Below are 24363 nucleotides of genomic sequence, written 5' to 3'. Positions count from 1 at the left end.
CACCTGTAGGCCTTGCTTCACTGAGAACTAAGCCTTTAACACAAGAGCTTTGGGGGGGACATTCCAGGTTCACACTTTAACAGAGGAGAAGCTCCCAGGCTGGATTTTTATGCATATTCACAAGTCAGTGAGATAGTCACACATATACAGAAGTCTATACCTGTCATATGGGAATCCAAGACTTTCATATCTTTCCTACCAGAGATATTTTCCTATTGAAAAACATCAGCTTGGGTTATCTGCATGATGTGTGAAGTGGGGTGGGGAGAATGCAGATTCAAGGCAGTTACCCCAATTATCTTTCCTTGGCCTCAACCTACTACACTCTAGTAATGCGGTTACCTGATTTAACCAGAAAGGCACCAGTACTAGACTAAAAAATGTCAGATATACCTATAAGGCAGAGAACTAATCTGCTCTCATGGAATTTGTAACCTAGTAGAGGAGCGAGAGATTAAGCAAATAAACTACATGGTAATTAGGGATGTGCTCAGAACTACAAATAAAAATAAGACCTTGAGAGATCATCATGTTCAGGGATGTTTTTCCTTATGTTTTAGCCCACAGCAAATGTTGCTAATTGGATATTATATTTTTTTTCTAATGAAGCTCAAGTTAAAACTTTAGAATTCTTATCAACACGGTCTGGGGGCAACCATTGCTAATCAATAAGAGTTGGTTCTCAATTTGAAACCATCCAGGATCTGGCCTATTCTTCAGCTTTCCCTCCACCCTTTCTTTTTATGCATGAGTACAATGAGGCAAAGACTGGAAGACATGTGACTTAGGACTCCATCCAGAGGCTAAGATGGGCTCCATTCACAGGGATAGTCTGGCTTCCAGTTCAGGACTCTGCACACCATTCATAAATACTGAGTGAATGATGTATGGGGAAGCCTACTCCCAAGCAGTAGCATCTGTGGCTGCAGATGATCTGATCTAAATTTGTTATGTTCTATTCTGAGGCTCCTTCTCGAGGGCCAACCTGTTTAGAGCACCGTAAGCTGTAATTTACATTATCTCAAAGCTCCAATAAGAAAGTTGTTCTTTGTTCTCATGAGTTACTTCTTGAGGAAAATACATGTTCTGTGGAGAGTTTGAGGCCAGTTTTAAACTGAGGACATCACCACAAAGGCCTAGCCTCTTATTTTCCTGCCTAGAATTTCTTCTTGTGTGCTTAAACGGGGAAGTCTTTTTGAGCCTTGTTTCCTGACCAACCAAGATAAAACTTCAAGAAAGAGAGACAGAAGGGCCATGGATGGCTCTCCTTTGGCAGTTTGTACAAGGCTTAACTTAGCTATTTACTTTGCAGTTCATCAAATATTTGTAATTCTCAATGGTCCCCTATACATTTCACGTGACCATGCTCAACACAAATCCTTTTCTAAGAAAACAGACGTTTTTTTTTTAATTCTACATCATTTGTGTGTCCAGTGTATCTTCTCTGTTGTATGAAAAGATGTTGTATAATTCAGGAACTTTTCTTTAAGTGATTGCTGGGTTCAGGCTCAGTTCCTAACCTCTACATACATTTTTTTTCTGAACTCTTTGAGATGCTATCTAGAGGATCTTGTGAAGTTCCATTTTGAATAGTCGTAGCTATAACCAGAAGGAAAGAATCAGAAAAAAATATGCTTGGGCCCTTTCTTTTTAGATGGGGAGACCTCTTTGGGATAAAAATGTTTGGAGTGTGGAGAAGCTGGAATCGCCTTTCATGGACATTCTCAATACCACTTTGGTGGTAACTTTGAAATTTAAGACTTTTTATTATTTTGGATTTTCCTTTTTTCTCTCTGGTGGGCTCCATGCACAGGGACCAGGGCTTGAGACAGGCTATGGGAGCCCTGATCTTTGTTCATATGAAAAAGAGCATTCTTCCCACAGGGAAAAGGATGGAAAAGGCAGAAGATTCAACTGGGGGCCCAAGGCTATCTGAATTAGTTGTCTTGCATCTTCTAACTCTTCTGAATTTAGAAGACCTTGAGAAGTAGTGAGAGGGGAGGATGTCTGCAGCCACAATTCCCAAATGTTTGCAGCCTTAATTTCTTAGGAGCTGAGTTGAATCTGCACATCTTAAAGTCAGGTAACCCAGAACTACAACTCATTACCTATGGGCTGTTGTATCATGACTTAACTTCTAAGTTCCATTTTATTTTTCGTCTGTCAAATGGAGTGTACCTAGCATTACGCTTCTGTGATTTAATGGAATATTGCAAATAAAGGACTTTAACCCAGTGGTTACACAGTAGTTACTTTGTCACAGCCTGGTGGCAAGTTCTCCCTTGATAAATGTTAGGTGTTATGATGAGAAATCAGGTCTTCCTAATGACATAATCCCTAGACTGAGTATTGAATACATGCATAATGTGAAATCCTATCCAGATTAGAAAATACCTTTCAATGCCCTGTGTGTACAATGGCAATGACAGCACAGTGGCATTAAGTATTAGCCTAATAGTCTCAACATAGACAAACAAATATGTCTCATAAATGTTCATCTTTTTCCACCTACATCTTAACTTCAGTTCTTTGTGTGGCATTGGGAAAGCTGTTGTATGGGACATATGTATGTAACATATTGTTGTGGGAGATGTCCTGTGGGTTGTAGGATGTTTTGATGTCAATAGGTTTCTTCCTATCTCCTGCCAGTTGTGACAAGTCTGAGTGCCTCTAGAGTGCCCTCCTCCAGCTGAGAACTGCTGGACTGAAGGAAGAAGGAGCTGGGTCATGGAGCTGTGCTCTAGGGGCACTGGACAGAAGAACTTCGGGTCCAACTTTGCATGGTATTACCAAACTGCTCTGGGCACAGTGATTCCCAAAACACCTGCAAGAAAGCTCTCAGTTTATCTGTAGATACCATAAATTCCAACAGCAGGTTGAATCAGCTGCACTGTAGCTTTATGTAGAAAAATGACTTGGGTTGAATTTTTAGTTCATTCTTTTTCCTCCTTATTCTGGTTTTTGCATTTGCCAATGGCAGCAAAATGAAGTTTTATGGCTAACCTTAACTTCTTATATAATGATTGTTTTTTTCTTTTCTTTCTTTTTTTTTCCTTTTCCCCTTATTATTTTTTTTTTTAGCTCCCTCAGGCTCAAAAGGTAAACTCTTATCCATCACATCCCAGTCATTGTCTGAACTTACAATCATGCATGACTCCATGGTGTTGTGCATTTGGCCCCATTCATGACCAGTGAAATGGTTTTCCTCTCACTATTTTAGAAACTTGAGGTAGGGCAGGAACACAGCAGCCCGTAGACTCAGTGTCTCCTGTCCCCTGCCATGTGAGCGCCATCAGAGAACCCTGTTACGACCAGTGACAGAGGGGCAACTCCCTGCCCAGCCATTTTCCTGAAAATTCTCAAATAACAGATCAAGAGTGAATTTGGTACATTTCTTCACACAAGACATTTCAGGCCTTCCCTGGAATCGTCTCACAGATAATGTGAAGAGCTAGTAAGTCCTAGTGACCATGTTTAAAATCCTGGCTTCCTAATCCAGATCTCTGAAACTCCCCTTTGGTTTCATAAATTTAAAAGCTAGCAGCTCCTTTGTTTTGTCTTGTCACCCAGACAACCTTAGAGCAGAGTTCTTGCCAACAGCCAGACCCTTTCACTGGTCCTCATTGTCTATCTGAGATGATCTGGCTCCACCATCTAGAATGTTCTCTATACAGAAAGACTCCATGTGGTTGCAATGGTGGCTTTGCTGTGTTGTCCCCATGACATATCATTGTATCCTAAGGGCAGTTATGCTTAAAAAAACAAAAAAAAAGTCATGCTATGCCTCATGTATTATTATCGTATATTTTCCAAACCTAAGCAAGACTTCTGGAATACACCGCAATTTCTGGGGGCCAGATGTGAGTTAGTTTCATTTCAAGAACAAAGGTAATGATGCCACCCTGAAATTTAAGCAGCATCTCTCTGGCTTTCCACTTCAGGGATGATTTGGTTCCTTCTCGTTAAGAGAGAGAGAGTACAACTGCTCTACAAAAGACAGTCTGTTCATTCCATATGGACAACCAGAGGCCTCAAAATCATTACACAATTACTCAAATATATTCGAGATATTTAAACAAGGCGAGACGCACTAGTCTGTGACTTGGCTTGTGGTAATGTTTGATTACACTTCAATGCCATCACAAAAGGGCTGAACACTTCATTAAAAGTTAAAATATTCGAAGATAGCAACATCGTCCAGGGTAAATATATGGTCAGAATTCCAGATTGTTTGGAAGGCTAGATGTCTTTGATAGGACATACTTTCTTAATTGCCCATGTTTGAAATTTGGGGGGGATTTTTTTTTTTTTTTTTTGGTGAAGAGACTTAACAAATCGAGTCTCCCACATGGACTGGTTGGGTCTGTAACTTACTGGCATTTATTCATCAAATTTCCACTGATCCATATACAAAAGCATTCCTGTTGTTGAAGATTCTTCATGAATTGGAGGTGCTGTCAGCCATGGAATTTTAAAACAAACTCCAAAACAAACCAAGTCAGAAGATGGGTAAGAACAGATGCTGCTGGGATGTGTGACTCTCCAAAAGCCCTTACCTCATTGCGTTTTTTTCTGTCTATCCTCATGGAGTAGGTTCATGTCACTCGTCCTGCAATGTGGAGCAGGTTCCTATGGTCATATCAAGTCCAGAGTCAAATAGGCATCCTCCGTTGGTTTCCTAATTATTTCCTGGGCTCCAGAAGATGTCTCAAAGTCTAAGGGAGTTAATCTGTAACTCTGTGTAACAAGGAAGAGCTCTGCCTCCAGTTCCTATCATGTCTGCAAGTTTTTTTTTTTTTCCTATTAAAATAGAGAAGATACTTAACCTTAAAAATATGAAGATCCCAATGTGGTTTCAGAATCCTTTAGGGAGCCAGGTACAGTGGTGCATGCCTGTAATCCCAGTGGCTTGGGAGGCTGAGGCAGGAAGATCAAAAGTTCCAGCCTCAGCAACTTAGCAAGACCCTACCTCCAAAAAAATAAAAAGAGAAAGAAATACAAGCCTTTGTGTGTAGCTTCTGGGCAGTTCAGCTCTAGAGAAGGAGTTTGAATGTGAACCTCAGGTATCTGGGCCGAAAAGCAAGGGGCATTGAGGAGAGAGGGACACTGCAGATTGAAGATGACCTCCTCTAGAACTCCAAGTCTCCATTTGGTGATGTGTCAGCATCCCTTCCCCTCACTGTCCTTCCCTCCCTGTCCCTCACTGACACTTGTAGAGGCCTTTGCTAGAAGGATAAGGTTCTCACAAGTCCCAGTTTCCCTCAAGTAGCCTGTCCTGCTGTTCAACAGTGAAGAACCACGCTAGATTCCTTCTTAGCCTTTTTCCTTTTGTGACCATGGGTAAGTCACTTAACCTCTGAGCCTGGAGGGCTTATATTTATTTAATGAGAATAAAAAAAAATACCTTTCCATTTGTGAGAGTTATTTCTCTGTCCTGTGCCTAGCACAGAGTCTGACATATGCTAGACAGTCTCCAAATGCAGAATTCCACTGAGCATTTGGCTTGGCTGTGCCTCGATGCTCCAGAGCAGATCAAAGGAGCAGTCATGTGGCTGGTGGGGGGGGGTCCAAAACTTCTGCTCAGTGTTTTGTGGTCTTGACTCAAACCTAACAAATAATTGAGAGATGACCAAAGAGCCTGGCAGGTAGGTGGTACTCCGCCTATTTCTTGAGTCACTCTGCCTTAACTGACCCCACCAGATCCATGATGTCAGAAAGAAGCTGAGCCTGGACTTGAAACCCCAACAAAGCAAAGACTTTGAAGGACAATTGTTTTGAAAGATTTCTTCCCAGTGCCTTTGACATTACCCATGGATTTCGGCCATCCGTGGACATGATTATAATGAGTTCCTTCTAAACCCGAGAGTTTGCATTTCTGGGGGTAAAAGGGAGGCATCCGCAGCTGCTGTGTCTCTGGCCTACTTTTCACATGAGGTCATGAGCGCATACATTGGACCATATGGTGTCTGCATTTGTGTTTTTGTTGGAATCTCTGTTTGTATCATCTGCAACTGTTTTCTCTATAAATATTTTAAATGGTTATGTCTCTGCAAACATGCTCATTTTAATCTCTTGGCTGATCTACAACTAAAAATGTCCCACTTGGGTGTCCTTCTTATGCGCAGCAGACATTAATGATTGTTGTCTATAAGTTATGGTTTTCATGATTTATATATATATATATATATATATATATATATATATATAGAGAGAGAGAGAGAGAGAGAGAGAGAGAGTTTGTTTTTTTGGTAATGCTTAAGCATCTCTGAGATAATCCCTAGGCTCTATTGATTTCAACCCTTGATATAATATTGGTGTGACACTAGCTGCAGTGTCCTGAATTCTTGGCTAAAAAACCACACAGCAACTCAGTCCTCATGCCTTCAAGTCATCACAAACACATTTTTTAATACCTTTATTTTATTTATTTATTTTTATGTGGTGCTGAGGATTGAACCCAGGACCTCACACATGCCAGGCAAGCGATCTACCACTGAGCCCCAACCCCAGCCCACAAGCACATTCTTTTCAGTGGAAATTGAACTGATTTCCAAAGTGGATTGATTGTCCTTGCATTCAAGGAAGTGATGCCCATATGTAAAAAAGGTTTTCTTCTTTTTCTTTTACATGACAGTTCTTGACTTCTATAAAAGAGATTTCATTTTAGAAGGATAAGCCAGCCAAGTTACCCAAAGCCATTTACAAAGGCTGACTATTGAATATAGGAGTCTATGTTTTAGCTGCATTTTTTTCTCACGTAGTTTCTGTTTATAGGAACTAGGCTTCCTTTGTTCACTGCGGGGTTAATTCCATCTATGTAGATTGAATCCATGAGAAGTGAGCCTTGGATATTTAGTCAGGAATACCTTTCGGGGAATTTTAGATCTGACTAGTTGCGTGGGCTACCTTGTGCAGATGCTGGTACTCTATCCCTTCCTTTCTAGCTGTATTCACACAATTGGAATTTGCCAAAGACCCTTTTTTTGACAGTTTCCTCGCTGCTCAATGCCTGGCCTGGCATCCGATTAGTTAAAATCAGCCTGAGCATTCTGAGAAGGCAGAAGCATTTTTCTCAAAACCATAGTTAAAGCAAACCACATCTCTAATCCTGTTTGGAGCAGCAATTGATGCGTTCAGGGTTGCACAGTATGGCAATGATCCCTGTTTAATAGCCCGACCGCGTGTTTTGTTTCCTGTTAGGAATAGCTTAACTTGCCTTCTTGAGCAAACACAGCAGGGTTCAAGATCTGTTGTTCTATGCCTGCTGCGATATGCAGTGCTGCTTAACTTGTGTGAGGACTCAGGACCACATAAATTCACTTCTTAAACGGAGGACCACATAAATTCACTTCTTAAACTGAGGTCGATCTTTGGTGTTGCTTGCAGGAGAGACTGTTTTATTCATCTCCCCCTAGCCCAGTGTAAATAGGGTCCTGAATCTATTTGCATTTTCTTTGTTTCATTGTTTATGTTATATTTTAAGGGAATATTGGAAGCATTTCTATATCTGAAGTATATAGAAATGCCCGCCTTCCTTTTCTCCCCCCAACCCCCCCATTTCTTTCTCTTTTTCCATCTTGTTCTTTAGGTACCAACTCGTGCAAGTAGAATTTGGCCTCTCTTATCTCAGTGTAATCAGATATCAGCAATTGTGGGACATCATCTATCATTCTTCACCTCATTTAACTTCCATAGTTTGAACTGTTGGATTAACTGTCATTGAAAAGAGAAAATTGAAAGCCTGCAAAGCTACTGTTTTCCTAGAACTGCAGCTCTAGTGATTTTAGTGTTTCATTACAGTTACATAACCAGCTAAATTGATGCAAATGAACTGAAAGCTGAGAGGTGATAACTATTTACATTTGGTTCTGATTTGTGACTGGTTTGCTTTTACCTCTACCTGCTGTGTATGTAAACTATTATTTTTTATTTGGATGTTTTTGTCTTTTCCCTATCATTTACTATTTTATAGGAACGTACACAGCCCCCTATCATATGCATCCCCAAGCTAGGGCTGCTAAGATTAATATACTCACAGTATGAAATTTGGTAGCAACACAGTAGATTTAAATTTGAATTATTAAATCTATTTTGTGAGTAAAGCAGGGGACGTAGAAACAAGAACAAGGCCAGCCAGTCACTTCAGTTCTTCCTGTGGCCAGTGTGATGGGCTCCATGGAAATCTGAGTGATGGCGTGTTCCTCAACCATAATGATAGTCACATAACCAAATGTTTTGTTGTCTGCCATAGTTCTGTCTGAGTGTGTTTATGACAGCCAGATAGGCTGTGCTGCTGAGAAAGCAGGTGAATTTAGTATGTTTCATGCCTATGTGAGTCTTGGCTACCTGTTTTCCATGCTCCCATCTCAAAATCCTGTGTTTGAGACCATAAATAAATGAATGCAAGATACTCAGATTCAAAGCGCATGACTTCCTGATGCAGGACCCCCAGCAGAACAGCAGAAGGCGCACCAGCTGAATCCCTATGAGAGCTAACAGGGGACACAGAGCTCTGTTTGGAACCAGGATGCTACCTGCATTTCTTATTGAAAAAAAAAGTATTACTTTTAAACAACCTCATAATGTGGGTCTATTTGTGACTTTATCCATTTTTATATTTATTGGAACATTGGAAGTATTAATTTACTATTTTTATAATTGAGAAGCAAAGTAAAAGCAGGAGATGCAATTTAATTATGAAAAAAATAAAGTTTTACACTGTAATGCATGAAAATTGTTTCAAACTTTCAAGGAATCATTGCTAGTGCAAATCTCGAACTTTTACACTTGCATGCTTTGACCTGATATCTCTTTTGCAGAATCTAGCTTAAACGAGTCAGTGATTCACAACAACCAAATACTAAGAAATAGAAAAGTGGTTGCAAAAGTCACTAGAATTTCAAAAGACACAATATTAGAAAGTCATTAAAAACTAAGGGCCAAAAGCATACTTAATAATGTAAGAAAATAAAGTAGGTTTAAAAATCAGACTATAACATTCTATGGACATTATACTGTGTATGTGTGTGTGTGTGTGTGTGTGTGTGTGTCTGTGTGCAAGCATGCACATTTGCATATGTAAATATGTTGGCAAACAGATGTAAAAAATAGTACTAGAGGGGACTGGAGATATGGCTCAGTGATAGAGCATTTGCCTGGCATGCATGAGGTCCTGAGTTCAAGCCCCAACACTGAAACAAAAAACAAAATAAAACAAAAACAACAACAAAAAAAAAAAAAACACTGGAAAGAAGTGAATAGGCATGTTTAATAGTAGAAGGAAAAGTACTTATTTTGTTCTCTCCTTAATACATTTCTGCATCATTCAAATTCTATACAATGAGCATATATCATTTTATAGGTAATTAGACTAATGAACTAATTGTATTATCCATAATTGCACTAAATGGAACAGTCTAAAAGGGTTCCCCTAATAGTTGTTTGCTGAGACTAACTTTCCCCAGAAAAAAAATAAAACAGAAATCCAAACTCAGTTGTGCAAATACATATATAACTGCATTGATTCTTCATATAGATAGCAATACTCAGAAAGGTGAAGATTTATAAATAGCAGATTGTCTTGCACAGGACAAGTCTAAAAGACCTTTGTTTCTGAATAATCTTTATTTCCTACAGCAAGAGAGGCCATTTGTACTTTTAATCAAAGGCCCAGTCCATGTCAGGTTGCTTAGAGTAGCATTGATCTGAGTCTGGGAAATAGACAACATTGATAAGTGTATGGTTCAACTCTGGGGTCCACTGCCCGTGTGTGTCTCAGTCGGTAAGGGCCGCCTGTCTTACACCTCTGGGTGGAAGGAAGGGCTACCTTGGCCGAAAGGTGAGAAAATAAAACAGGGTGAGGATTGGAATTTGACCAATAAATGAATGCGAGATCCTCAGATTCGAAGTGCATGACTTACTGATGCAGGACTCCCAGCAAGCAGCAGAAGCTTTTCCAGCTCAGTCCCCATGAGGGGTAATGGGGACATGGAGCTCTGTTTGGAACCAGGGTTCTGTTTGGAGAGTGTTAAACTGAATGGTTTAGGAGGGAGGTGTTGTTCCACAGTAGGGGCAAGACAGACAGCCCAGAGGTTGCAAAGATCAACTTCCCATTCAGCTGGAGATAAGAACAGAGGCCCTGTCTTGCCCTTGTCCCCTTGGGTGTAGAGGACCTTTACTCTGGACCCTGTCTTTCTCATTGTCATACTGGAGTGGAAGCATCCTGTACAGGAACTCTGAGGAGACCTGGGGGCAGGGCTTATCCAGAGCATGGCGTACCAGCTATTCTGTTAGTGATCTGTGGCAAGAGCACTGACCTTCCTGATTGCACCTTGTTGAACACAGACAAATTTGATAAAGCAAAGAGAGAAGTGGTTTTTGAAACACTGATATAATCTGATATTCTTTTTTTTAAAAAAAAAAAGTAGGCAAAAGAACTAGGTATTTACAAAGCTGTAAACCAAGTATTGACTTTAAAACCTCTAATGTCTCAAGGCTGCCTCGTCCCAGACTTAACTTTTAATGTCTTAGGAATTCAAAAATCTCCTTTTAAAAAAATTCTCATTTATTCAAGATACATGAATGTTTTCTATTTATTTAAATCAAGCTGATTATAAAATATGGCTCTCCTGAGGTGTTGAAACAATTCAGACAACTCATAACATTGCTAAAGAGAAACTGCCTTTCCTTTAGAAAGTCTAAAGAATAAAAACAACAGAATTTTTAAAACTATTTTTATCTCCTTATATCCCAGAGGGATACAAATGCCCTTCTTCTGTATAGAAAAGAAGGAAGAGGATGGAGAAAAATTTCTTCAAAAAGCTCGGTGAATCGGGATGTCATGGTCTTGATGTTAGCATAATCAATATTGAGCTTGGGGACAATATTGAAGGGGACATCTCAGGACACCCAAATTTCTGATTCCCTTGCTTCAAGATGCAGGTCTGTAAGTTATATTTATTGGCCCAAAGATGATCTTGAACTCAAAGCACTGGATTGCCATTTCAAGGTCTTTTTTTGTATTTCATGGTGGACTTAGGACACCTATATCCCTTGCTTGATACACTAGATGTGTTATCTGATAAACAGTTTGCAAGTCTACAATTTTATAATCCTGGCTCTGAAAGATGTGTCTTTTACATGACAATTAAAACGCAATATTGCAATGAAACTTTAAAAATCAAATAACCCAAAATACATCGACTTGAGTCAGACATGCATTTTTTAAATTGCAAGAGAGAGAGAGAGAGAGAGAGAGAGAGAGAGAGAACGAACATATAAAGACAGCCATTCCAACACAGGAGCAAATCAAAATCAGTACAATTCAGTGACTAGTTTAAAAATCAAATCTTTTTCCAGAACCAGGCATGGTGGTACATGCCCAGCAGCTCAGAAGGCTGAGGCAGGAAGATCGTGTGTTCAAAGTCATCCTCAGCAAATTAGTGAGGCACTAAGCAACTCAGCAAGACCCTGTCTCTAAATAAAATGTTTTCAAAGGGCTGGAGATGTGGCTCAGAGGTTAAATGCCCCTGGGTTCAACCCCAGGATCAAAACAAAACAAAACAAACCTTTGTCCAGATATAAATGTAGTCAATCATGTATCAAATTGATGTCAAATCACCATCAGTGATTTTAATCTCACTTTACTGGTCCTCATAGGAAGGGATTTACTGTGTGAGAGATAAAACTGATAAGTGCCCAAAACACCTATGCACTATACACACATAGGCATCCCTTTCTTTACTTTTTTTGACATAATTTTTTGGGGTACCAGGGATTGAATCCAGGGGTGCTTAACCACTGAGCCATATCCCCAGCCCTTTTCTTATATTTTATTTAGAGACAGGGTCTTTTATTGCTGAGTTCCCTAGGGCCTTGCTAAGTTGCCGAGGCTGGCTTTGAACTTGTCTCAGCCTCCCAAGTGGCTTGGATTACAGGTGTGGCACCACCACACCCAGCAACAAAATTTTTTTGATACACAACAAGGCTCATTTTCATTGACAGAATTTATCTGCCTAAATAGTTTCTGCACATTAACATTGGAGAATTCATCATTTTAACAAAACAACCACCTTTCAGTTTTTAATTGCTAAATTGAGTCATATGCTTATTGGTCTGGTCCTAGTTCCAGCTGCCTGGTCCTTTTTTCTGTCATCCTATTCACATAATAGACCCCCACACACACACTAGATGTACTTTAGTTAGTGGGTATATGTTCATGGAAAACCTCCATGTGCCCCAGGTCCCTGAGAACTGAAGCGATGGCTCTGTGAGCTACCAGATGTGATCTTGCCACAGGATTCAACTGAAATGACCCTCTGGGGTAAACTGGAGCAGTTGTGTAATCCTGTATGGCGATGCTGCGAAGAAGTTCAAAAACAGAAAGTTAGATGTTTATCCCTTCTAATTAACTAGAGGGATTTTGGAAAACCCAACTAAGTTTCATGAGGTAGAAAAATGTCAGGCAAGGCCTAATGCCATGGTATGGATTCTCTTTTTTCCAGAAATGACTCATAGAAGTGAACCACTTGCTGAATCATGAGCTCTGGGTGCTTGGATTGGACCAGTCCCTACTAGCCCAGGCCTGGAACCCATTAGGTGATTTGGAGACTGGGTACTTCTGAAGCTTATCTCCCTTCTTCCTGATTCTCTTCCTCTATAACAACTTCCTTTGCTATATGCCCCTGGCCTCCTTTAATAAGATGCTTCAGTTATGATTAACTATCCTGATTGTTTTCTAAAACACATTTGTGAAGGCCACAATGGTCTCTTATAGGACGAAGGAGAAATATTTTTATGTTTATATGAGTCAGATGGAGGGACTGATGAACTTCAAACTTGGTAATGAGTGGACCGGAAAGAAGCCCAGGGGACCATACCTTATCCTGGAACCATCCCTATGAGATTGATTGCCTCTCTCAGATTTTCCAGGCACTATATGAGGTATTTTTCCCAATAATTCCACTTGTTGCAAGTACTCTTGGGGGTATTCCTTTTTTTTTTCTTGTAACCCAGGATTCACCAAGGGGCACTTAACCACTGAGCCACATCCCCAGCCCCTTTTTTGTATATTTTACTTAGAGACAGGGTCTTGCTAAGTTGGTGAGGCTGAACTTGAATTTACAATCCTCCTGCCTCAGCCTCCCGAGCCACTGGGATTACAGGCATTCACCACCACACCTGACAGGGCTATTCTTAATTTAAGGATGATTTACTTTGTTTCCTCTTGGACTGCACGCTAAGCTACCTAAGGCAGAAAGTGACATATGTCCTTGCATTCCAAGACAGGAAACTGAAAACAGAATGATTTGCGCACAGGCTGTGGCATTAGGTAGGCTGAGGCTCAAATTTCCATGTTACTGCCTTCTGTGACCTAGAGCGAGGTACTTTGCCCCTTTATCTTTAATCCTTTTACCTGTTAAGTGGACAAAGACCATTCACAAGGTCTGTGCCAGGGTTATATACAAGGCTACATAAATGTGAAACATTTCAAGCATTGTTGGGTAATAGCAAAGCATGCTTGGCAGTGGATATGCATAGTAGATACAGAGCTGAGTAGATGGAAGGAAGGATGGATGGAAGGAAGGGTGGATGGATGAATAAAAACAACTAACCAAGTTTGTTGAATCTGCTGAGATGTTAATTTGGGTCTGTTTGCTGGAAGTCACAGCGTTCAACTGAGCTGTTAAAAAGACAGTCAGTCCTTTTTCCTTATCGCTGTGACATTGGCTGGACATCATGAACCTTGTCCCCCTATTAGCAACAGAAGCACGTAGCCACTAGCTTCTCAGAAATTCCTTCCAGTCTCAGGCTAACCACACTGATGGAGGCACGATATGCAAGGGCATGAAGAGAAGGAGCTCCGGAGTCTTGTCTGAGTTCTGGTACCAATTCTCTGCCACTCCTTTCTTCTCTGGGCCTCCTTCATAAAATAAATAAAAGGACGGTGTTGGAGTAAAATCATTCTAGGATCATTTACTGGGCACTTCCCATGGACCAGGCTCTGTGCTAAATGCTCTGGATTAAAAAGAGGACTCATTCTTAGATTCTGCCCTTGGAGTTTACAGGCTCGGCCCAATTTCCAGCATTTCTTCCAGCCGCAGTGTTCAGTGACTTTGCTGCATTAACAGTTTGCACAAATTTGGGCCTAGATGGTATCTTTGGTTGTAGAGTAAATATGATTATCTTTGTAGTGAAGTTTGAGAACATCTGGTTCCCATTTCCACTTAGTTAGGGAAGGTTTTGTGGAGGAAGCAGCATTTCAGGGGGTCTTTAAACAAGGGGAAGGTTTTTGTCCCAAGGCCCCCGAAGCTCCGGCTCTGACAATTGGCTGTGTTTTCAGGCACCTCTTTGGGAGGTGTTTAAACCATGTTTGTGAAAATATGAATGTTCGGCCACAACAGGGGGTCAGTTATGTGACAGAGCTCATCGTGAGTATTGGTCCAAATCCAGCGTCTCCTGGTAATTCTCATTGTGATTATTACTGGGCATTCTTAAAATGTAGGTTTTACCTTAATCAACAAAGCAGGTGGTACATTAATAAACAAAGCACTTCCAAGATGGGTTTCTGATATGTTAATCAGAAATATTATGTTTATTAGTAATATTCTCTTGACCTTGGATTTATGTGCATATGTGTTCCTAGTCAAAGACATTTCTCCCACTCTAGAGAGATGTTTACCCATCAACTCTGTTCCTTGCTTAATGACTTATATCTTAGAATCACTGGAAAAAAGGGAAACATTAACGTTTTCCTAAATAATAACTGTTTTATTAGAAGAAAGCTCTTTTTAGATTTTCATATAGATGTTCCAACTTGAGCCAGCATTATCATTCACCAAGTTGTCTTCAGGTTGTTAAAAAGAGAAAACAAACAAATTCAACAATCTAGTTCTGCACGACGCTGTTAAAGTTCAAAGAGGAAACTCTGTCTGCTTTTCTATGTAAACAACTTAAAATGCAGAAAAAGGCTCATAAGAATTCAGGATTTCCAAATCTCAGATGCAAGTAATAAGGATTCTGTATGAATAAGAGAAAATGGCTTGTTCAAAAGCAAAATATCATTTATGTAGCGTTCTCTTGGATTGAGTGACTATACTTTATCAGGATGATCAAAGGCACAATAAGAGCAAACATTTCTTAAAAGGAGTATTTATTCTTACTTCTTATTCTCATGGTCCACTGCCATTTTCTTGGAGATTTATATTATTTAGATTTCAGGCACCTTGAAAAATGTTGAAAAATTCCAGTGCACAATACACATCCAAACAATGATTGGTGTTAAATTAGCCTAGATTTTTAAAAGGAAGCATTTCATCTCAACAGTGTCATGAAAGATCATTCCTGTTGCTTTCATGAAAGAATCAGCTTTTCAGTTAAAAATAATGCCTGTTCTTTCTAAATTCTTCACTATGAAGAACACCCCAAATACTGATATTCAAATATGTGTAACTCAGAATGTAAAAATTTTACTCTGGTAGGATTTGCAATGTCTAAGTATTACCAGGGCTCCCCACCCCCATCTTTTATTGGTGCATTATAGGTGTATAAAATAGTGGGATTTTTTTTGTTAAATATTAGTGCATGACCATGGCTTTTTCAAAGGACTATTTTATCTATACGTAAAAAGGGATATTTAAAATGTATAATTATTGGGGCTGGTTTGTGTCTCGGTGTTAGCATGCTTGCCTAGCATGCATGAGGCACTGGGTTCAATTCTCAGCACCACATACAAATGTAAAATAAAGGTCCATCAATAACTAAAAAATATTTTTAAAGAAAACTTTTTAAAAAATGTATAATTATTATTGTGGTTATTTTTACATTTATTTTTTGATTTCAAGCATTCGTCTTCATTGCAAGTGTCTGCTATTAGGTGGTTTTATTTATAACATGCTTTCTATAGATGAGAATTTATGGAGACAGTCTTCTTTTTAAGTTTCAGTTATATAGAAAAGAAACCAAAAAAAAAAAAAAAACCATACACCTATCATCCAGATTTAAGTAATATAAATATTTTATCATATGTACTTCAGGTTTTTTCAAATGATTTTTTTATGAAGTGAAACACTGCACATTTTGCATTTTGACGGGGCTGTGTGGGCTGATTGTCATCCCATGGGAGTTGACTGCTGTCAGCAGGTGGTGCATAACTGCTCCTTGTTCCCCACTGCTGTGTAGGAGTACTGCCCCTATTCCTAGGACCCAGGCACTGCACTGCTCTTTGGGGATGTAGTGGGGTGGGTAAATTGCTTGCATCTTTGCAAATAATCCCCTAATTAAACTTTCCTCAGATCACTCATGTTGAGCATATTGTTTGATTAACATGGGAACCTGATAGCTAAGAGTTTGTATCCCGTGTTAATGAAATTTTACAAACAGGTGTATGTACCTATACCCACCAGACAACATTGTTTTTTGTTTGTTTGTTTGTTTAAATTTTTCCATAAAGAACTTCACCCTACATGTGTACATCTGCAACTTGCTTCATTTTCTCCAAATGTTGAGATTTACTCATGTTGTCATGTGAAGATCAAGTCAGTAAGGGGTGTGTCTGTCGTGAAATCAGCCTGCTGCTCATACCCCAGTATACCCTTACTAGAATCTTCCCCTGATATCTCTGCTTAGTACTAAGGGTCATGGATGTTCTGGTGTGAGAAGGAGGGTTATTTTGGAGGGTAGATGGCCATTGAAAAAGGTTAGGTACAGATGGTTTGTTTGGTGGGAGGTGAGAGGGAACCTTTAAGGGATTTAGGGTCTAAAGTATCTCCACATAGCCATGTATTCTGCTCAGGTTCCTTTTTTCTGGATCTGTGTTTTCCTCTTACTGCTTTTCTAACTAATTTATACAGAGGGTTACTCCAGTACCACCTTGATCTTCCCTTGACACAGAGTATCACACGGAGGACATGGGTGATATGTGCTTCCCGTCCCCAGTACTCTTTATTGTGGCCTTTGGGAATTCTGAGGTCATTCGTAGACTTCATGGGCAGAGGAGGGGATGCCAAGGATCTGGCTTCTTTCGGTTCAAGCAGCACTTAATAAAGTGAGTTTGAAAGGACATCATCCTTCATGTACTCTCCAATCACATTTCCAGATCCCATACATCATAAAGAGTCAATGGTTCTCCTTTCAAAATGTCTCATCTGTTATTCTATGTTCGTCTACCTTTTAGTATGATTCATTTTTCTGTCAAGGCAAAGGTTATTGACAGAACTAATAGTTGAGACAGCCTGTGCTTCAAATGGTTACGTATCTAAGTGACATTGGCTGCCATCTAAATACATTTTTACTGAAAAAACACTTAGTCAAGAAAATGACTTTTTAATCTCCCAGGACATTGTGCCTGCAATTCACCCTGATTTCCACCAGATGGCGATAGTGCCATTCTGTGGAGTGCAGGTTGAAGTTCATTGCAGACTTGAAAGGAAAACACAACGGAAATGCAGCTGCATACTTACCGATTATATACACAGAGAGGCTATTTATATGCTGTAGCATTATACATTGATATTATGTACTCCATTAATATAGTCAATATGGTGATCAACTTTAGTAAGAAAAGAAAAACATACAAACATAAGAAGAGCAAAGTATAGCAGAAAAACGATATTTGAGGAGCGGTAGTGAATTAGCCTTTGTTCTTGGATCACAGCCAGTCTTCCCCAGCAGAGTTCACCATTTGTGCACAACCTTCCCTTTGAGCCCAAGCCTCCAGGGCTGAGCAGATCTGGCAGCAGACTCTACTGAAAACCACCTGGCAGCCCTCTAATGGTTTGCCAAGCGTGCTGCCCTTAATTCGCTTGAATGCCTTCTCTGGGCCAGGCCCAGCTTGCCTCCTTTCTCTGGGACTTGGCATTCACCCCCCAGGGCTCCCAGCTGCAGGAGAAACAGTGGATCCTGCCGCTAGCCCTGGCAAGCTTCCTCTGAATGGAGATGTGAAGAAGGCAAGGAAAACAGATGTCCTTCCAAAGTGGAGCCTATCCAGGCAGCACGGTAGCCATCACTATTCCCAGTCCAAGGCGCCCCGTGGAGGACTGGCATGTGCCTTCCACCTGTCTCCAGGCCTGTCCTCTTTACCTGTGGGTGTTCACATCTCTATCCCGGTAAGGCCAAAAGTTGACACTGATTCTACAACTTCTCACACAGACTTCTTTTTCAAAGCAGGCAAACTTTTGTTATTTCATTATAAAGATTTTTTCAAAAAGTCCCAATGATAACAGATTTTTTACAGCATCCTAAGAAATGGTCATTTTCCCAAATTCTGCCTTCTACCACTCATTATTTGGCTACTTTGGGAGTACCTAAATTTCTTCCCTTGTGGGAAAGACAGACAACCATCCCTCTTGAGAATGTTGGGACCATTTTCCCTTTGACTTTCCTAGCCAAAGAAATTCCTCTCTCTGGGTTGTATGTGGCGCTTGGGGTCTTCGATAGGCATCTAGAGCTGCTTAAGACATTTATGGACCAATCACCTGTGTGATTCAGGACTTGTCCGAGTGATGCAAATCCTATTCATGCTCATTTGGGCGAAAAAAAGAAAGAGAGAGAGAGAGAGAGAGAGAGAGAGAGAACTTATTGGTTGGAGTAACCCAATAATGAAAAAAAAGTATTGTTGGAGTTGACATCAGGGGTGAAGGCATCCAGAGCCTGGTCCCTCCCTTCCTCTCCCTACCTCTTCATTTCCCCTTCAACACACACACACACACACACACACACACACACACCTCAGCTTGTGTTTCTATGACCATCAAGATTATATTCTAGGCTTGGGATATAGCCCAGTTGGTAGAGTGCTTGCCTTGCATATACAAGGCCCTGGGTATAATCCCCAGCAACACACACACACACACACACGATTATGTTCTTATAACCATCCTCAAAGTGGGGGGGGGGGAATCTTTGCTATCAGCTCCAGAAATAAACAAATCCCAGATAATCTAGCTTGAATCATGTGCCAAAATTAATAAACCAATCAGTGTGGCCGAGAGGAGGTGTGCATTTGTGCATGTGAGTGTGAAGCCCTGTGGTAGGTACAGCCTGGGTTGGATATCTAGTCACACATTCAAGATGGGGGAAGTTAGCTGCTAGGAAAACCTTGTGATTGGAGGAGATGATGAGGATTTCTGTGAAGGAAGGGACTGTTGTTTGCAGAAGAAGAAAAGGAAAGACACTGGGCATTTAAAAAAAAAAAGTCTACCTTTACATGGTTTCATTTGTAAATATCTTCACTATAAAGCTAACAGCATGAAGCAGTGAACTTCTTCCTGGTTGTAAAAATTGCTTGTCGGAGCATTCTGAATCTGTCATTTGATGACTGACAGCTATCAACAAATGCCAGACATCTTTACTTTAGTTCAAGTTAGACCTGAAGAAAGTGGCTTCTGTGCTTCCAGATGAGAGCCAGTGTACCAGCCCCCGCCATCTGTTGTTTCTATACTATCTGGGGCCACACCTAAGGGCCGGCTGCATTGCCCACCAGTGCCATCAGTGGGAAACTGATCCAGCATTAAGAGTGAAGGCCCGAGGTGACTGCACAAGCCTCACACATGAGTCCGAATGCATATTCATATAAGCCCCCATGCGTGATTAACTCGGGGAGCTGACAGGAAGCAGTCGATCTGTTGAGCAAGTTTGTGTTTTATAAACCAGATGTTCAGTATTATTATTCATCATTTCCTTTGATACCAGAACGGTCCCCATTATGTAGCATAGGAAATGAAGGATATGGAATAATATACACTTATTATACAACAGAACACCACAACCAAGCCTTTCAGAGGCCTGTTCAAAGCCCGTGCGAGTGTAATTGAACAGCCATTCATTTTAACGTTCCCACTTGGACGTAAGTTAATGGGATTTTGCCCAGATGGACCATGGTGACCCCCATCTCCTGCTTCTACCCTTTGGAAAATGAATGTTGACTCTATGTCTGCATTTTTCTTGGAAGCCACATGCATGAATCAATCCTAAGTGGTGCTGTTGCCTCAGAAGGAGCTATAGGTTGGGGACCACAGAAAAGCAGGGGGTCCCCTAGTGTGTGAGGGGACAGAGAGCGTCTGGCCATGGTTGGCTGCATGACTTCTGCTTGGTGGTCTGGGAAAAAAACCCTTGCCACTGGCTGCTATTTCCTATGGCAGGAGTACAGAATGCCTTTTGATCATAAAGTGCTTACGGTGCAAATGAACTTTCAAATTGATTTCCTTCTCCATGAAATGTTTAAGATTCATAGAGTACAGACCTGTGGAGAGTGGGGATGATGGAGCTGGTGGGTGCAGATGAGGGTATTAATGTTGTACAAGTGCTGTTTCTGGGCTCTTGCCAGCCCTTATGGCCATGTGATGAGCTGGTATATGTGGGAAACCTGCAGGTTAAGGTTCTGGCCAAGCCCGTTCCAATATGGGCCAGAACTGCCCCTAGGAGAGGACTACGTGAGATTATAGTTCCGTATGTGAACTCTGGCCAGACTGGACTCACTGCATTTCCTTTGTTTACCTGGGGCTGGTTACAAATGAATGGTTTCAGTACAAATGCAATATTATAGGAATTCTTTTTTAAGTAATGATGTAGTAATTACATTTGGAATTAGCCCCTGAGTGAAGTTGATACTATATTCTGGCTTAATATTTGGAAGTTCATTTCCCATGATCTTGCATTTGTGCCAGGACAATTACTAGTGATTTATAACTGATTTTTACTGGTTGCAGGAAAAAAGCTTCATTTCTCATTATTGTCAATGGTATGTTTTGATTTCATCCATGATACATGTTGGCATTGGTTGAAATTTTGATTTAGGTTGCAAAGTGGAAGTTGTCCAGGGTTATGGATCAGCTCAAATCAGTTTTCTGTATAGCATTAAGGATTAATCAAGGAGTCAGAATATAGGAAGACTTTTAATTCTAAGAGAGCTGTTTATTATGAGTTGACTCTGCCTTTGAAAAACAGCCTTTCCTACCTCCAATGGTGGCCATAGTATACTTTATGTATTTTTAGCAAGATGTTGGAACTGTGTCTCCATAAACTGATATTTACTATAGATATTGGTTTCTAGCAACAATAACAATAACATTCTCTCATAGTTAACATTCTTGATAAGGTAATATTTGATAATATTGATACGGTAAACTTCTTTATCTGGTCTAATAATTATTGTAATCATGTATATGATTATTGTGTATATAATCAGGATTATCCAGAGAAAGCATGTGTGTGTGTGTGTGTGTGTGTGAGAGAGAGAGAGAGAGAGAGAGAGGGAGAGAAACATATGTATGCATATGTATATATGTATGTAGAGCCTCTGTATTATGTGTATATATGTACATGTATGTCTGTGCATATGCACTTATATGTGTATATATATTTATAGGGAGAAACAGACAGATGGACTTATATTCAAGAATTGGCTTTTGTGATTATGGAGTCTGACAATTCTGAAATCTGTAAGGCAGGCTCGAAAGCTGAAAACCCCAGCAAGAGTTGATGTTGCCATTTTTAGTTTGAAAGCAAACTAGAGGAAGAATTCCTCTTTCTTTGGGCCCTGTCTTTTCTCTGAAGAACTTCAACTGACTGGGTGAGACCCACCTGCATTATTTTACTTGAAGTGTGCTAATTTAAATCTCTGTAATATTAAAAAAAAATATCTTCCCAGCAACTACCTAGCATGGTGGTTGATCAGATGAGTAAGCACCATGAACTATCCCAGATAAGCATAGAATTAACCATGACTCCTTGAGTTCCTGGTCTTTAGGGACAATGAGATTTCCCTCATCTTACTTTTCACAAAGGAGGGTAGACCCATCTAAATATTAATGTGTAATAAAATAAAACAAGATTCCTTCCTTTCTTATTGGGATGTTTTCCCCCCAACACCTATTATCTTTTCTTTAGCTATCATGATTACTGATAGGGATGAAGTAGAAATGATTGCCCTAAAACAATGCTTCTTAAACTTTAATAGGCATGCTAAAAATAATGATTCACATTCAGAGGGTATAGAATGGGGGCTGGGATTATGCATTCTTAACAAGCACTCAGATGTTGCTGTCCCATGCACCACACTGCAAGTGATGATGTCCTGTAACTTCAAGAATGCATTAGAAGAACATGGGAGAAAATGAGCAGAGTCTAATGACTTTTACTTAAGAAACCAGCCCATCCAGGCAGGATCAATCATTTAGATTTCAGGATCTATTATTTATGATACCTCTTCCCAAGAAGTTTGAGAGAGCAATACCTGGTTATCCCATGGTACTATAGTTATGGAAGAATAGAGAAGCATCAGAAACTCTCTAGACTAAAGATGATGGATTTACTTCATGGAGTGCTTCACTTTGGGGGCTTGGGCAGGCTGTTGAAACCAGAAAGCATTTCTCTCCTATTGGACTTACCAGGCCAGTCTCTACCTGTGAGCAGTGACTTTGCCACTTACTAATTGTGTGACCTTGAAGGCAGGGAAAGGAGAACAGTACTTGTGAGCACCTCCATATGCCAGGTACCCTGCTGGGTGGCTTTGTGTTTTATCTTCAGGAGGATGATGCTGGGGAATCATGAGCATTATTCCATGAGGCTTAGCTAGTGCATTTAAGAAAAGTTCAAAGCTGAGAATTAGAACCACGTTTGTCTTATTGTTCAAGGACTCCATTTCCCTATTTGTTACTGGGGCATAGGAGGTGTTCTTCCCTCCCTGCTTCCCAACACTGTGTGAAAAGTACACAGGATGACAGACACATATCATGTGCAGTATCTCATGGGTCATCCATCCAGGTGTGTTTAGCTTCTTAGTCATGAGTGTCAGGGTTGTATGATAAAGTCATCTTTTTATTTTGTTTGTTTTCCATCTGGGACTGGGACTCTGTAGAGATAAAAGGACATTGACTTGCCTACCTTGGAGAGAATTAATGCTTACAGAATCTGTGGTTTCCAGCAAGGGCAGCTTGTAAGACCCTTTCAGCTTGTGATTTCTGATCCTTGATTTTTAGATTAAAAAGAAGCATTGTTGACACACATATCGAACATAAACATCTGGGAAGTAAAACAGTAAAATCAATCTGTTGTAACAAAACAGATCACTGTGATTCAGACAAGGCTTTGTTTGAACCAAAATGGCGGAACTCAAAGAACAACAGATCGGCTGGAGTGACTGACGCCATGCCCCAGGTGGGGGCCAGCCTCTCATCTGCAAATCAGGCAGGAAGATGCTGTCCTCGCTCTCTATTTAAGACTGAGGTGGGCGCTGGCCCGTTCTCAACAGCCTCTGGTCAGGGCAGGATGTGATGGTCACAGGATGGCCTCCAACACTGAGGTTTCCAGAACATTCTCAGTAACCGCCTTTTCTCTCTCCATCCAGCTTGCTGATGATCAGGGCCTCGTCCTGATGACCACAGTGGCCATGCCCGTGTTTAGTAAGCAGAATGAAACCGTGAGTATGGTGGCCCTCCTTTCCGCTTGCTGCTAAGAAGGTTGACTTCTCAGTCAAGCTCTGGTGATTTTTCCCCTCTAAGGATAGAGGGTATACAACTGTTTCTTAATGTTTCATCCTACCCAGAGAACTTCTAAATCCAACATCCCTGAGAGGAATTGGAGTAGGTATCAGCTTAGTGTTGGTAGCATCTCAGCCCCTTCCCAAAATGTGTTAAAAGACCAAAGGAGGAGAAGCCCAGAAGGACCCTGGATTATGATGGACTGACTTCTCTTTGATGTATAGTCAACAACTTCGTATTAATTTCCTAGGGCTGTGGAAATGAAGTGCCACTAACTGGGGTGGTATACAGAATAGAAATTTATTCTCACACAGTTCTGGACTCTAGAAATCTGAAATCAGGTGTTAGCAGGGCCATGTTCTCCCGAAGGTTCTAGGGAAACCTGTTTCCTCATGTCTTCCCACTCCTGGGTCCTGGTGCCCCTTAGCTTGTGGTAGCTTCTTTCCACTCTGCCTGTTTTCGGGTGGCCATCTTTCATGTATGTCTGTCTCCTCTCTCCTATAAAGAGACCAGTTACCCAGGTATGAGATTGAGGACCCACCCTAAATCCTGGATGATTTCATCTTGAGATCCTTAACCGATACATCTGCAAATGACCCATTTCCAAATAGCATTCCATTCTGAAGTTCTAAGAGAGGCAGAACTTATGGGGGCACTCTTCAAATCACTTCAACCCTTAGAAGAAAGAATAGGCCAGGCGTGGTGGCGCACGCCTCTAATCCCAGCAGCCTGGGAAGCTGAGGCAGGAGGATCGCCAGTTCACAGCCAGCCTTAGCAACTAATTGAGGCCCTACGCCATTCAGCGAGACCCTGTCTAAGAATAGGCAACAGCAATTTACTTATTCTTCCTGATGGCTCTTCCGACATTGGACATTCCAGCAAATCA

At 40.7% G+C, this 24363-nt stretch overlaps 1 protein-coding gene across 1 annotated transcript in view; it reads left to right on the top strand.

The window, feature by feature from the left end:
• Nucleotides 1–24363, top strand: part of Cacna2d3 (calcium voltage-gated channel auxiliary subunit alpha2delta 3) — a gene marked incomplete at its 5' end in the record, with an annotated part of 864940 nt that overhangs the window by 615906 nt on the left and 224671 nt on the right. Inside the window, 2 exons of the mRNA XM_048801015.1 lie at nucleotides 3082–3099; nucleotides 23345–23416. Coding sequence (XP_048656972.1) covers nucleotides 3082–3099; nucleotides 23345–23416 — 90 coding nt within the window. The remainder of the gene's footprint in view (nucleotides 1–3081; nucleotides 3100–23344; nucleotides 23417–24363) is intronic.

The sequence above is a fragment of the Marmota marmota genome, unplaced genomic scaffold (genome assembly GCF_001458135.2).
Source record: "Marmota marmota marmota unplaced genomic scaffold, marMar, whole genome shotgun sequence".
Lineage (NCBI taxonomy): Eukaryota > Metazoa > Chordata > Mammalia > Rodentia > Sciuridae > Marmota > Marmota marmota.
Note: the sequence above shows the minus strand (reverse complement) of the source record. Positions and strands in the feature narration are given on the sequence as shown.